This window comes from Enoplosus armatus, chromosome 24 (genome assembly GCF_043641665.1).
Source record: "Enoplosus armatus isolate fEnoArm2 chromosome 24, fEnoArm2.hap1, whole genome shotgun sequence".
In the NCBI taxonomy this organism is placed as follows: Eukaryota; Metazoa; Chordata; class Actinopteri; order Centrarchiformes; family Enoplosidae; genus Enoplosus; species Enoplosus armatus.
In genome coordinates, this window is record NC_092203.1 from 7,482,969 (window position 1) to 7,498,166 (window position 15,198).

The 15,198-nt window shown below is 40.4% G+C and overlaps 1 protein-coding gene across 1 annotated transcript in view; it reads right to left on the reverse strand.

Moving 5' to 3' along the window:
• The window catches only part of LOC139307005 (neural cell adhesion molecule 2-like), a 77,089-nt gene that overhangs the window by 14,033 nt on the left and 47,858 nt on the right, over nucleotides 1-15,198 (reverse strand). Inside the window, exons 12-15 of the mRNA XM_070930962.1 lie at nucleotides 14,908-15,081; nucleotides 12,492-12,611; nucleotides 11,427-11,548; nucleotides 8,809-8,983 (exon numbers count right to left, since the gene is read on the reverse strand). Coding sequence (XP_070787063.1) covers nucleotides 8,809-8,983; nucleotides 11,427-11,548; nucleotides 12,492-12,611; nucleotides 14,908-15,081 — 591 coding nt within the window. The remainder of the gene's footprint in view (nucleotides 1-8,808; nucleotides 8,984-11,426; nucleotides 11,549-12,491; nucleotides 12,612-14,907; nucleotides 15,082-15,198) is intronic.

Sequence of the window (15,198 nt, forward strand, 5' to 3'; positions counted from 1 at the left end):
AGTCAAACTGCTTTCAAGTTAGCAGCCAAGGTGCCTTCCAACAACTAACACTGTTAGGAAAAAACATTGTGACGAAAACAAGAGAAAATTATAAGAGAAGAAGTGTTTGTGCATTATATATATATATATATATATATATATATATATATATATATATATGTATATATATATATACAATAAGTATGTTTCATATGATGAACCGATGGTGACTGTTGCTACAGTTGATTCATAATGAGAGTAAAGAGAAGTAATGGGGTCATTTCTGTGGAGGGGTCTTTCAGAAAATAGAGGGCAAAGCTGCTCTCATCTCGTACTGAATGATCACCTGCAGTCAAACTGATGCAAGAGGTAAGAGTGGCTGTGAAAACCCTCCTCCTGCAATCACCCACAGGTCACAGTGATAAACGGCCTGCAGGGGTTTAAGGGCTAAAGCTGCACGTTGGATGTAAATACCATCGTCCTGGTCAGGAAAGGGACTTTTCTCCTTCTTTTGCAAGAGAAAAACGAAATTATTTATTTATAAAGCATGTTTCATTATTAAATCAAAACGGTAAAATCTATTCCAAGATATTAGGTATTAATTGTTGTGTTTTTTTAAGGCCCATCTGGGGACACGTATTGCAACGTAGCTTAGGCTAACTACAAATGCTGTGGTATGTGGCATTAAATAAAGGAATCATTAGTGACATCATGGTTTTATTTGTTCATTTATCAAGTTGTCAAGGTGAGGAAGTCGAAACACTGAACTGGTCTGAACTTGGATGACAAGGATTGCTTGGAGCGAGTAACATGTGACATGTGCGTCGAGCAAAACAGTGAAATCAATTGATTTATTTCATTATTTCTTCAACACACGACCGACGAGCCACAGTGAACCGACCAAAAGCTCCCACAGCCCATGTTTTGTGCTTTCTATGTGGTATAATTAGTTTATCTATTTATTAACTGTCATGTGTCGTTGTGTCCCTCACAGCTGGTGCAGTCTGAGATCTGTTTCATGCTCACGCATCCAGAAAAAGCAGCGAGTGTATCTTCACTGTTGCAGCTGGAGTGCATGTGTCCTTTGTGAGGATATTTCCTGTATCTATAAAACTGTCCGTACTGCAGCATCATTCCCCATTTCATGCTCTCCTGCTGGAGGTCGATCTGGTAGAAGCATCTACTGACAGTCTGGACACGATTGTGTTTGGCGCAGTCATCACGCCTGCGTTTTGGACTGTGGCCAATAATAAAATTGACTTTGTGTTGGAAATTACGATCCGGTCAGGGGCATGGAGATACTATAGACGGATGTTTGCTTAAGTTTGAGAAGTTGTTGCCAAGGAGGTTTGTTTATGTCGAAAAGAAAACATCAGTTTATGTGCTGTTGTCAAATTTTATTTGGCGCTCATTATTGATATCAGCCTCGGACCACGAGGTCCTGCATCGGTCAGGCTCGCTTCTCTCAAACCAACAACTTCAAAGTCCCTGATTAACACATGGATTGATTTTATTATGTATTATTTTAATATAATACAATATATAATATAATATTTTACTCTCTTCTTTTTTTCTTCCTTCTCTTCTTGCATTAGAAACTTACCCTTTAGGTTTGGGGATTTTGTAGCATTGTTGTATTATGTTGATATATATATCTGATGTTGTTGTGCCATTATATATTGCCAGTGTTGTTGTTTTGCAGTAATTAAAATTGAATAAAATACCAATAAAATTTAAAATGGCCGTAATAGATAGAGCGGGTAGTTCCATTGCTTGTGTGACCTGAACATTCGCTGTATCTCAACTCCATGCAGCATATCTGGGATCAGGTGTGAAAGGCTTCACAAAGCAGCTCAATGTAATTATTTCTGCATGGTAGTGCAACCATAGCTCTTCATTATATTATTATTAGTCTAAACAATTATTTAATGGGCATTTAGCAGCACTGCTGTTCTTGTGTATGTGCAACATTTCAGTTGCGTATTCATGCCCCCTCGCCTGAGGGTGTTGTTTGATGCTACCTGCTGTTGTTTTAAAGGGAACAATAGTGTAACAGCAGAGTCGAGAGTCTGACGTGAACCCTGAGAGGAAGAAGCTGGGTGTGTTAACCGTCTAGCTGCGTGGGCATTGATTAAAGATTTATTCAAGTAAACGGAGAATGCTACCCGTGGAGAATTCAGGCTCGCAGTACAATATTGCCGTCAACTCGTCCAGTATCTTGTGGAGTCCAAACAAATTCATGATGAAGGTGCGACATGCTACAACACAAGTGTTTCTAATAAACTTGCTACTCAGTGTGTAGAGGTAACTTCATATTCTTAGTACAAGGACGTGTTTACTTGTTTTTTTTATCGTAACTTGGAGGTCTTTACTCTCGCTTATCACCAAAGTGTTTCCTCAGCACCTCTTGGAAATAACTAATTTGTTCTGTGGGACTTGAGTTTTCACAAACTCTTGAAACACACTGGTCATTAATTCTTATTTCCCTGCTCTATTAACCCTTTTACTGACTTCTTCTGATTACTTGTTGATATATAGGCCCATTAGCAGTTGCATTCAATTGCTGGAGATCCAACTGCCTGTGTGGCACCTGCAGCCATTCATACACATCTCACTTTGACAATACAAACTCATTAGGCCTGAGCGGTGATCGACTGTCCCTCGATCGGATCTGAGAGGAAGTGACTCGATTAATGATGACCTGACGGGCATTCATTGATTGGAAAGGTAGCGGGCGCTAATCTGTAGGGGGATAAACATAATCATTGTGGATGTGAGTGAGGATTCGTCCTAAGTGCACACTCTGGAGGAAGTTTGTCTGAGGAGGCCCTCAGAGAATTAAACATAATCATTAAATCCTAGTTTGAAGGAGAAGGATGAGTCCCTCCTTTTTTTGTCTGATGTGACTCAAGTGCACCCAAGAGCCAGCGTGGAGGAAATGAAGAACCATGAGAAATTACTCTTAACCAAGAAGTATATGACATCCTTAACAATCAACCTCAAAAGACTTCCAAGAAATTCAGTCCACTTGTCTGTAATTGCTGCTGTCTCGGGTTACACCTTATTTCAGGAGTAGTTTACACGTCTCTACCTCGATCTTTATACTTGACATTAAAGTTTAAACAGCAAAGTAAGAAACACATTTAAGGCATGAACTGCAGCTTAAAACAGATGAACTGGTTCAGATAATTAATACATTGATAGACAACGAGGCACAACAAGACTTTCCCTTGTATTTCTCTTATTTTTGGCACGTAGTGCTGCTAAAAGCCCCCAAAATTGGGAATATTAGAAAGAAACACCTGTTATATTTTACCACAACAGAAACTTTCTGTTCTTTGTTACCTGGTCCATAAGCCCGCAGCAGAGAGAAGACATTTAAATTTGTTTTTAATTCATTAATTTAGTGTTATTCTAATTTATTTTTCATTGTTTTCCCCTCACTTCTCTTTGCGGTGCTTTCGGTAAGATAATATTTAAACAGCACTGTGTTGATTCTCAACTCTGCACTGACAAAAAAGTAGATGTTCAACAAGGTGTCACTGCTCCGTCTCCATGGACTCGTCTTCTCAGTGTGGACTCAGTCTGCATACTAACAAACTAAACTACTTTTTGCATCAACTACATCAGTTAAAAGTCACACACACATATCACAATCACTGGGTTGGAAGTGAATCTAGATTCATTTTTACAAATACTTTTATTTTGTCCACCAAGGACTTATGTCATTTTCAATTTTCAACTAACCGTGAAATGTTCATTTGGGTTGGTAAGTGGTGCCACTGACAGTACAGGCCGATGTAGAGTCATTTTTCAAAACAATATTTTACATAATGGCTGTGAGATGGTTTGTTTTTGGTGACGTTTTAACAATATTAAAACCCAAAAAGTCTGGAGATCCAAGACAAATGGATCTACAACGAGTGTTAATCACTCAACTCAAGTGAACTACAGTCAAATAACAGTTTTAATACCAAGAGAAAATGTATCTTCCTTAATTTTTCCATATAACATGAAAAATGTGTATTCTGAACGACCTAACATCTAAACAAAAACACATAATGCCATGAGCTGACGGTGCCATTGTTCCTGCTCTTTCCATCTCAGCACGAAGTCCGCGGCTCATCTTGCTTATGATAAAATATTTACATATCTGATGATGATGTCTGATGTTAAATATTCTCCCTCAGAAACAGGAGCCTTTCATCTCGACAGGATTATCTTTGTCCAATGAATAAATGAGTGAGTAAACATGTAAACATCACCGCTGATCTTGTATCATACTGTAGCCTCTGTTCGGGTAAATGATACGATGAAGTATTGCTATGTTGACTAAAGTGTACTTTACATTAGTTAAACAAATGTAGGTCTTGGATTAAAATGATGTTTCAAGTCAAATCCCTGTGGTTCAGCTGTTATGTCATCCTCAACCCATATTTTCTGCTTTCATGTGAGAATATTTTCAGTTACATCACTTGAACGGCAGATGCCTTTTTGTTTCTGGTGTGCCAGTTTCAGAGCACCAGCGGTACTTCAGCTGATTATACTCGACAAAGCAATGCTCCTTCATCTGGAATAAAACTGATTCTTAAAGAGCAAAGACTTCAAAGACTGTTTACTGGACTCAGTAGGCATCATTTAACTGATGTCTTTATTTCTTTAGCTGAGTACTCAGCTAGTGTTAGTTATCTTATCTGAATGCACCTGCCTAAAGTTGCAGGTGATTTATTCAGTACTGATAAACTGTATTCGGTATTATAATAATAATAAAAGGTTTTACCTCAGAAAATAGCCTGTTGATCAGCCTCTATATACAGTAAATGATTGAACAACACAGTTGTTGTCATGCATCTTTTTCATCACACTGCTTTAAAAATAATGACTTTCATGCTGAAAATGTATGAGAGCATTATTAATGTGATTAATGCAATGGACTGCGATAAAAGTACGCATTCCCCAGTTTGATTTGCTGGCGTCACTTCCAGGAAAAGTTTCACTTGAGCTCGCAGGAGATGGGCGAGGCCCTCCCAGATTATTTCTTCTGAGTGCTTTGATGAGATTATGGCGGCGCTCCTCAAACAAAACCTACGATGCCTGTTTCAATGGAGACTTTTTATGGCGCATGCCTGGAAGGAGAGGAGAGAGCCAAGAACAGCAGCCACAACAAAGCTCAACACAAGCGACTCCATCCTGAGTTAGGCATGGCGCCTCCCTTATTTTGACTTTTTCAATAGCAGATTAAGATTGTAGATACAAAACATGATAAACTATGATGGTTTATTATAAATTAAACTATCCAGTAGTACAACATGTTGTCATTCCCATGTCATCTATTGCTGATGTTCTGTCAAACCGCCCAAGGTGTCACCATGAAACACCAAGACTACTTTCTGCAGATATGCCTTTTTATAGGATTTATGTAATTAGCCTCTATACATTTAATCAAGTTTGTTAAATGGGGTTATCATGATTTTATCAGCACACAGAACACTTTTAATCTACACACCCGGACAAGAGGGTCGAAGTGTGGAGCGTGGAGTTTTTTAATTAATGTTTTACTTACGTTAGTTGGGAATTGCGAGTTACCTCGGGGGTTAAACACCAGAAATTCAGTGTGTGTACAGCGATCACAGTGGCTGAAGTGCACAGCGGACACATTGACAATGATAAAATAAGTGTTTTAAGGGACTTTTGTAAGTTATTACAGGGTATATATATATATATGTGTTAGAATAGTAACATACTTGTATAAGTTTTATATTAAACATCATAATACATCTACAGCTATGAGGGGCCCCTTTCTTGCCTAATGGTAAAGTCTGCTCCTGTCAGGTCATATTGATGTCATGGTAACAATGTTGGAAGGCAAAAGACAAAAAGCAGAGCGATGCCAACAGGTTGAGAGGGCAAAAACAAAAGCTGGCGTTCGAGACACATTGTTGTAATTGGGGAAGGCAGAAAGACAGAGCAATGATTTAGGAGGTGAGAAGAAAACTTTGATTTGAAAAGAAAAATAAAAGGCTCGAAGGAAGAGGAGTAAATTGAAAAGGAACCAAGGGCAGTGTTGCAATCAATGGCATTTTTTCTTAAAGGATTCTCTGTAAGCGGGAGGGGGAGAAGGTTATGCAGCCTGTTACAAACTGAAAAAAGACGAAAAAAGGAGGACGAGGGGAAAAAAAGGTAAAGTGGCGATTCAACACCCTGCAAATGCATAATACATAGAGAGAGAATTGAAGAGAGAAATTGTTTGGTGAGAGACAGAAAGCACCTATATATTGTGAATATATTTTCTGTGTGTCCAGTGTACATGTGAGTGTTTCTATGACAGAATAAAGAAAAGCAAGGCGGTGGATGGGAAAGACTGTCCTCAATGAGGAGTGGCAGATATTTCACATCCAATAATGTTGATTGAGCTAAAACTGACCAGACTTCTTCTTCAATATCCAATCTGATTCAGCGGGGCAGAAAATGTTTAACTTGCATGACTTGCTGAGATTATATAAATATATGAACATCGTTTTGGTTGGAAAATATTAAGATGGACGCCTTTACTTAATGAGAAAGGCAGCAAACATAAACTGCCATTATTAAACTGTAGATTGGTGTGGGACTGGGATCAGCTGAGCTCGAGTGGCTGTGAGACAGAAGAGTCGGCGACAAACTTGATGCTGCCGCAGATTTCCACTCTCTCTGTCGACTGTACGCTCCTCTACTGCCCTCTTAGCTGAAAAAGCTCTGCGGTGTTACTCCTCTTCAAACAAACACATTAAGAAAAAAGCAGTCTCTCTCCCCCGTCTCCCCCCCCCTCTCTCTCTCTCTCGGGCTCTTTCCCACGATGCACTGCTGTTTGCTAACAAGAGAGGACAGCCAATCGAAGTGACCCGCCTTAAGCTTGCTGTTTCCCCGGTCTTGTTTTCTATTTGAAAAGCAGCACACACTCTCGCAGGCCATTTAGCCAGTGCAGTAATGACAGAGGCAAACACTGGCTCGATGGTAACAGGCTCGGAGAGGAGAGCAAAACAACACTGAAACAGTCTTCCTTTCTTCTGTCCTCCCTTTCTGTTTTTTCACATGTGAACGAGGTCTGCAGGGGGAAGTTAACACAACATTTTTATTTCAACAACACGTGTCTGTGTGTCTTTAACACTGTTCTAGCTTCAAAGTGTAACGGCGCTGCATGCTGCATACTTCAAAGCCTCCGTTCATGCACACGTGTGTACATTTGTACATGTTAGCCCAAATGTCCTGGAGGACTTGGAAATGAGAAGCTTCCTGCACATCCAGGCATTCGTTTTTTCTGGGACATTGAGCATGAGACTCAAAGAAAGAGCAGCACAAGACTAACAAACTCGCACTTTTAATGGGGCAGAACCATAACCTCCACATAAGGACAACAAAGAGCTGAAAAAGATGTCCATGTTTGTGTTCTGGCTTATATGACCGTCTGTGTGTTGGTCTTTCAAATGAGAAATCGACTAGCCATGCAGACGCCTTCTGTCTGCAAAGTAGTACCACAGGAAGAAGAAGAGAATGATATTTTAAAGAAGAAAACCACAGCCAGAGGGTATTTTCGCTCGTGGTCTGTTGGGAACCCCAGAGTGATTTCACCATTTGTGCTGTTTATTTGAGCAGGTGTGAACGAATCCCTGGTGACCAGGAGAGTCTTGGTCCACTTCCAAGCCAAGTCTTTGTGGTGAAAATGCAACAAGGACCAACCACAAGATTATATGCTGCGACTGATGATTCTTTTATAAGAAAAGACCATCACTTTGAGGCCAGAGTTTGGTCTTGTTTGTCCGACCAACAGTTATTAGATTTAAACTTATATAATATATATTAACAATGATGCTTGATAAATGACTGAAACATTTAATCTATTGTCAAAATAATTCCAATTAATTTTCTATAAATTGATCAACCGACTGTCTCAGCTCTATATGATACAAATCTGTGTCTGGTAGGATTTGATCCTGCCAGCCTGTAGACCACATCGCTACAATCTCATCGCGCAGCGGGTTGTAGCTTGAAATATAGGAAATAGGGACATGATTATTACAGCACGTTTTGCTAAGTAGTATCATAAATGGACTTTGAAGCTGCTCCGATACCGTTTCTCGTCACTGATCTGTCTTTTCTCTGCTGGTGAAGACGTGAATCGTTCAGAGATCAGCTCCTGTATTTTGTTTCTTGCTGTGGTTTCTGTGGTTGCCATGGTCACACATCGAGTCGCAGCGGAGAATTGACAAAGTTGAACCATCATTAACTCTGAATGCAGTGCCGCTGTGGTTACATTGAAAACAATGGAGGCGGCGGCAACCACTCGCTGTCTCCCGACTTTATGGAAGCATAACACTAAATTGCTGGAGTGCTCCTTTAACACTTAGAAAAGATATCGGTGCGGCTTTTCAATGCAATACCAGAAAAGAACTTTTGAAGCAGCAAGCGCTTCCCTCTGGTCTCTCAGATTTAAACGCCATTCAACAATCATACAGTGAGAAATCCACTGCAGGAGAAGCACAGGCACCAATTTCTCCGCTGACAACTGCCTCATTTGTCCAGAAAGCAGTGCGGCTCTGAGGCCTGCTGCGCTCTGAGGCTTGGCTTTATCTTGACTGCTACATCTTGCTCTCTTGCCTTTGTTATCGCCAGCGCTATCGTTCTTTCCAGCGACGCGAGTAACACACCGCTTAACGCAACAAGTTAGAGATGTTCTCTGGGGCTTTTCAAAAAGGGCAGTCAATACCAGCTAGAAGTAGGCGAATAAAGGAAAAGTGGATATATTCAAGAGGCAAATTACAACACAAAGTTTACTTTTATCATGCTTTTTACCTGTAATGTCAGGTTTCTGTGGCATGAAGAACTGATAGAAGGTGGGCTCCGACAGGCCCTTGACGTTGCGCGCTGTGATTTCCACTTCGTATCTTGTGTTCCACTGCAGCGGCTGCAGCATCGCAAAGTCATTTGCTCCTGGAACAAGCTTGGTCATCCACTGTTCCTCTTTATCCTGAGAGGAGAGAAAAGGGGAGAGAAGTGTAAAGGAACAGACTCTTGAGTAAATGACAACTTTAATTAATGCCCTACATTTCAGTTTTGTCTGCAAGCATCAAAGGAGGGCAGAGGACGCGCTGTTTTACGTGGTAAACAACAGCTTACCCTTCGTGTTTTTAATCTGGGGATTCGGAGGGTTACCGCAATCAGAGATTGAGTTGCAGTTTTGAAACGCCCACTCAGATGCACTTGCATAAGTAAAAAGAAATCCTCTGTATTTCATCAAGTTCACTCAAGTTCACGGATACCTTCCTGCTCCTTTGTGGCTGCAGCCTTACATCATTCTTCCTTTCCTTCCTTCCTCCTCCTTCGTCTTGAGGCCAATTGCAAACAAAAGGGTTGGAAGCTGAAGAGTCAGGCTGTGAGCTGTACATTGAGAGCATGCCAAATGTACTGTGTGCTTACCATTCTTGCCTCCTTGGCACCTTTTCCTTCCAATGTTACAGGACAAAATTTGTAAAGTCAAGGTCCAGGGCGCAGATGTATGTAGCATTTGTCTGGGTTGTCAGGTGACTGTGGGTCTGTGTGTGAGTCTAGTCTGTTTTCAGGTTCCTCCAGGTTCTGCGTGCCCCTCCATGATGGAGCAGTCGTGTGTTCCTGATGCCACATAAGGCAGTACGGTTACTGGGCTGTGAAGCATCTGCACTGGCTTCCTGCTCGGCCTTCAAAAGCCTCCCTGAGACTTCCTGACCCTCTTTTTTTCCACACCACGTTTTCATCTGCACTTTCTCAATGAGACAGAGAAATGCCTGCTTGGACACATCAACACTGGGGAGATAGGAGATTTGGACCAGCTCAAATCCACTTAGTCCAGTGGAGAGTTTTTGTGCAAGTGCCATCTATTCTATGCTTCCTGGCCTCATCTCAGTCGCTCGCCTTATCTTGTGAGTTTAAGCTGCTTTTTGTTATTTTACACACAAAAAAACCAACTACTTAAATGGATGAGTGAATTCTGAGAGCTTGTGTGTACTCTCATTTAAAACATGAATTATAACTGACATAAGGACAGAAAAATAGAGATTCTCCAGCAGAGCATTGTTCATTTTGCCACCAACGCACCCATTCAACTCAATCAACAGGAACCTATTAAGCTAGTGAGTCACACGCGCTGCATTGGGAGGAAAATGCCTTCCCAGTGTCACATCCTGTATCGTTATTGTGTCAAACACAAAGGAAAATCTATGATTTTGAGCTGTTGTGGAGTCTTTTATGTGAGACAAAATTACACACTTCAAAACCAAAAAAACACGCCTCTGCTTAATTGGATGGTTAAAACAAGGCTGCTTATTAACAAAATGAGGACAAGGGGCAGCTTTGTTTTATTCAGTGCAGGAGAGCATTTAGTTCAACGGTAGGATGTGTTATTATTAGAATAATATCAATATACAATACAAAAGTTAATAAAACTCACTGGCACGTTCAAATCATTTTCTAAATGGCTTAACATACAAAACCTCTGGTCCTTTAAGTATTTCCTGTTTATTTATACAAAAATAAAAAGGGTCATAGAGAAATATTGATGTTTGCCTTACAATATAAACAATTCAATCTGATTATGTATTGGCTCTGAAACTTCGATCTGTCAATATAATTTGGATGTTAAGGGTTTAACTAATCTCTCTTTCTCCTTAAGAAACTTTTTAATCCTCAGTTTGCTTTTAATGGCTTATTTAAACTTCATCCTGTTTTAGAGGATAATCTTTCTTATTTTCAACATGTCCCATGAAAAGACCTAAACCAATAATGTATTAGTGCTTCTCTCAATACTTTTCTTCTCCCCCACTCAGCCCCAAGCCCATTGGTTCCTCCTTTCTCTTTGAAAATGGGTCACACATGGTTAGCTTCATCTTTACAGAAGGCTAAATAATTCCCTCAAACAGCCGGGCACTGTCGTTTTTGGCTAATGCTACTGAAACGAGGGTAAATTGTGCGTTTGTTGGCTAGTAAGTATTTACAGGAGGACTGTGTGTGTGGGATTGAAATATACTACAGTGCCCATGTTCTTTACTTGTTTCATAGTTGGATTTGGTCTTTCGCGGGAGTTGTTGACAGTAAGAGAACTCTTGAATATTGCCAGTCTAATCCTTTAAAAATGGGTCATAAATTGATAAAATAGTACGTATTGGTTCAGAAACTGAAATTGGTTCAGTCAATTAGTCGTTTCCCTGATTGATCATAAGGGTTTAACAGAGTTCTTTTCACCCTTTATTGTTTTCTTTTAATCGTACTCACCATTTTGCTTCTTGTAGGTATTTCTTTCCTCATCTTGTCTCCCTGTCTAACTTCATCCTGCCTTGATTTGAACTCAACTCATCTCAAACGGAGACATCTAGACTCAGATTCAGGTGGACTCTGAGAACACACCTGATCGTAGCCATGTATAACTGTAAAATACTCACAGTCTTGTACTTGACTATGTACTCCACGATGGGCATCCCTCCGTCGTCCTGCTTGACCAGCCCCAGCCTGTAGGCCTTGCCCATTCCTCTCTGCCCGTGGACCGCCGGCGGACTCGGCTCTCCTGGGGGAGACATGAGGAGGCGGCTTCAGCAGAGATGCGAAACAATATGTCTTTGTGTGTGTGTTTTTTTTTTCTGTGAGAGGATGTGTGTGCATTCCCAAGGAGGGGAGCAGGTGGCAATGTGAGATATGAGATAAGGATGCAGTACAAGGAGAAAGACGGTTTTAAGCTGAATTAAATTCATATTACAAGGCAACTCCCACTGCCTGGCTATAACTAATGTTGACTGGAGGTTCTTATTATTCACTGCATTTCGCTAATTGGGTCTTCTTTCTAACATTCATTCTCAGTAGCTGCACTGCTGTATAATATTAACGGTGGAAATACTTTTTCTATGGCCTTGTCTAAATTTACTGCAATCCTGCTGCGCCACAGTGCCAGAATAAATAAAATGCTATCATAAAACCCCTGCAGTATATAAATGCAGCAGTTTTACATCAAGACACAAATTTGACAGGATCTATTCCAAGCTCCAATAATCTGGACTCATATCACTGGAATATGAAGAGCTTCGAACCATCTCAAATAGAAGCCGGAGTTTCATAAGACGGCAAATAGGTCTCATTTCACTCAGGTGCATGAATAGAATTTCTATCACATATCTTTATTTTATCAGGACACAAACTTCATAGCTGTTTTATCTCCCATACTGTTGTTCATCTCCTGCACATCAACATTCGTGAAATGTTGGGATGTGCCAATTATTAACAGTCTTACTGCTATAAAGCCATTGTAGAAATGAATAAAAGGGATTATGACTGGATGCATATGGAAGTGGCTGTTAGAGTACTGGAGATCCCTTTTGGGTCGGATCCTAACGAGCTGAGAAGCTTTTATTTTGAAGAATGTGTCATGAAACGAGCTGTATGTGTGTGTGTGTGTGTGTGTGTGTGTGTGTGTGTGTGTTGGAGGGCGGACTGAGGCATAAGGGCAACTGACTCACGGATGGGTAAAGTCTGGAAGGTCTCCGTGTGGCTGAACTCTCCCTGACCCTTTCCATTGACAGCTGCCACTCGAACCTCGTACGTGGTGTTGGGCTCCAGTCCTGTCAGCACCACCGTCGCTGGAGAGAGAGAAGGAGTAAAATAAATCGGGATATATGTCATGAAAGCTACATGTTTGATCTCTAGCACTTGTGTGCTCATATATTTCAAGTCTCTCGGTATAATCGCTTCAGCTGTATTCCTAAAACACAACTTAAATAGAGCAGCTGCAGACTCATAATAAATAGCAGGAGAAGATTATTAGTATGTAAATGCAAGATAGCATTTACAGTGAAAACACTCCATTTATAATCTACTGTAATTGGTAGCAAATGACAAAAAAAAAGACAGAAAGCAACACTAAACAATACGTCATGAGATCACAGCACATTATTATGGAGAATATTCGAACTATAGCGACAGTGAAAACAGTGTTGCATTCGTACTATAAATTACATTGATTATTGAGGAAAACAGGAATTCTCATTATCAGAGCACATTACAGATTCCTATTTAAATTCTACAGTCACTAGAGTCTCTTCACATAACCTACACTATTCAGAAAGGCAGCAGAGAGTTGGCGGTGTAATGAGCTTGAGTGAAAGTTGTTGTTTTTGTCAGTCTGCGCAAATTAAATACTTGAATGGTAATAGGTGCTTTTGCAGTTCTTTAGTCCTGGAACTGAAAACAAATTCTGCAATTTGCAGCCGTGCTAGGTTACTTTCCAGGCTATAAGCAGACATTTCAATTTGGGCAAAAGCATTCGATTGAAACGAGTCCAGGCATCTCATTATGTTGAAAAGTTTATTGTGTAAGGATCTTCTACTGAGGATATCTGAAGTGGCTTTCTATGATTATATGATGCCACTTACTGGTTTGTAATTAGTCCGGCTCGCAATTTTAATATTTTAGTCCTAATCTTGAATAGAGAGCTAAATTTAACTAAACAGGCAGGAAATTAAATTTACAATCAAGCTTTATTTACCCAGCTCTGGTGTTTCCTCCCTCTTTCCTTCATGCATCACTCTTTGCCTCTATATATATATATATATATATATATTTTTTTTTTTTTTTTACCTGCTGTTTAGTATTCACCTCACTACTCTGCATATTGTAATTGACTCTGAAATGAAGGATATTAGTGATAAGCCCTTCAGACCTGCTTATCACCCCACCATTAGTCCTCTGGCTTCCATTTCCCATCCATCCTTCCTTCCTTCACCTCGTGGTGTACTTTCCACCAACAGGCTCAGAAATCAATTTGGAGTCATAAAGCATAAGAAGAGGAGGAGCGAGCTCTTGCAGCTCAGACGGGTTCTGGCACTCTCCCCACGAGGTGTTTGAGGTTCGTCATGACCCAACAACATCTCAGGGCCGAGGCTTTGAAGGATCGCATGACAGATCATGTGATATAGCTTCCACTCATGATTGATTGGTGTCGTTCGATATGTGGTGGGGTTAGCAGACAGAAATGCTGGTAAACGCCTGATAGGATGTTAATCTGGCACAGCCTCGCTGGTCTGATAAGTAGAAGCTGAGAGTTTCGAACTGTGTGATAAAATTATTAATATTATCATTTATCAGAAGTGAAGTAGTCTTGTTATCCATTGGAAACTATGTGTATTTGTCATTGTAGAATTGGTTCATGATCACTGAGGGGTCATTAAACGCATCCTTCATCATGTGAATTGAACAATTTTAAGAAGCATTTTTAGAAGTTTAAGCTGCTTAACTACAAATGGTAACTATTTTATTTTACTGCTGACCATTGTTTTACACTCAGTTCCACATGGTCTCAAAATCAATAAGGAGACTTGACCACGAGTTGCGTAATCCATTACAGTACACATCAAGAACGTTTTTTAAATAGTAATTTCATAGGGATTATTTCTTCAGCATAAAGTAGTTCCAGTAAACCATTCACAGTGAGATTTTTTAAATGGTGTAAAACATGCATAATGTCTGGGTTATGCACTTAGAAAATGACTTCAGTGGATTATTAAAACCTCAGAAGGTCTCTTATAGTGGCCTGTATTTGACTTAACGATATGTGTCCCATGGGCCATCACTGATCACTGCTTTTAAACAGCCCTCACCATGTTAACAAACCTTAAGGAAATGAGCATGTGAACAGGTGAAAGCTTTCTTAGATTTGACAGTTTCACGGTGACTCAATCAGGAAACGTGGGTGGAAATAGACATGTTCAAGAGGGCTTTAAGCAGTCTACAATAAGAGCACAATGGGGCCCACATCGACAGCAGACTAATGTTCCTTATATTTTACACAATGAGCGTGTATTACAGTGATTTTCTGTAAAGGAGAATAGAAACAGTTTTTACTGTTAGAGTTATTTTATGAATATAAACAGCACTCACTCTGGACACTGTGCGACTTGACGTCCCTCCAGTCCTGTGAACCAACCTCCTTGTACTGGACCAGGTAGTAGCTAATGGGCACGCCGCCATGCGACTCGGGCTTCATGAAGGTGACTGTCGCCAAGCGCTGGGAAACAGCCGAGAGTCGCACCGAGTAAGGGTTTGATGGGACATCTGAAAGACAAAACAATGACACAGCATTTGAATTATGCTCGCCTGAACCACCTTGGTTTCAGCCGTATTTATCAGAGATAAAGTCTACTATTGCTATTATAAACTACTGTAGGCAGA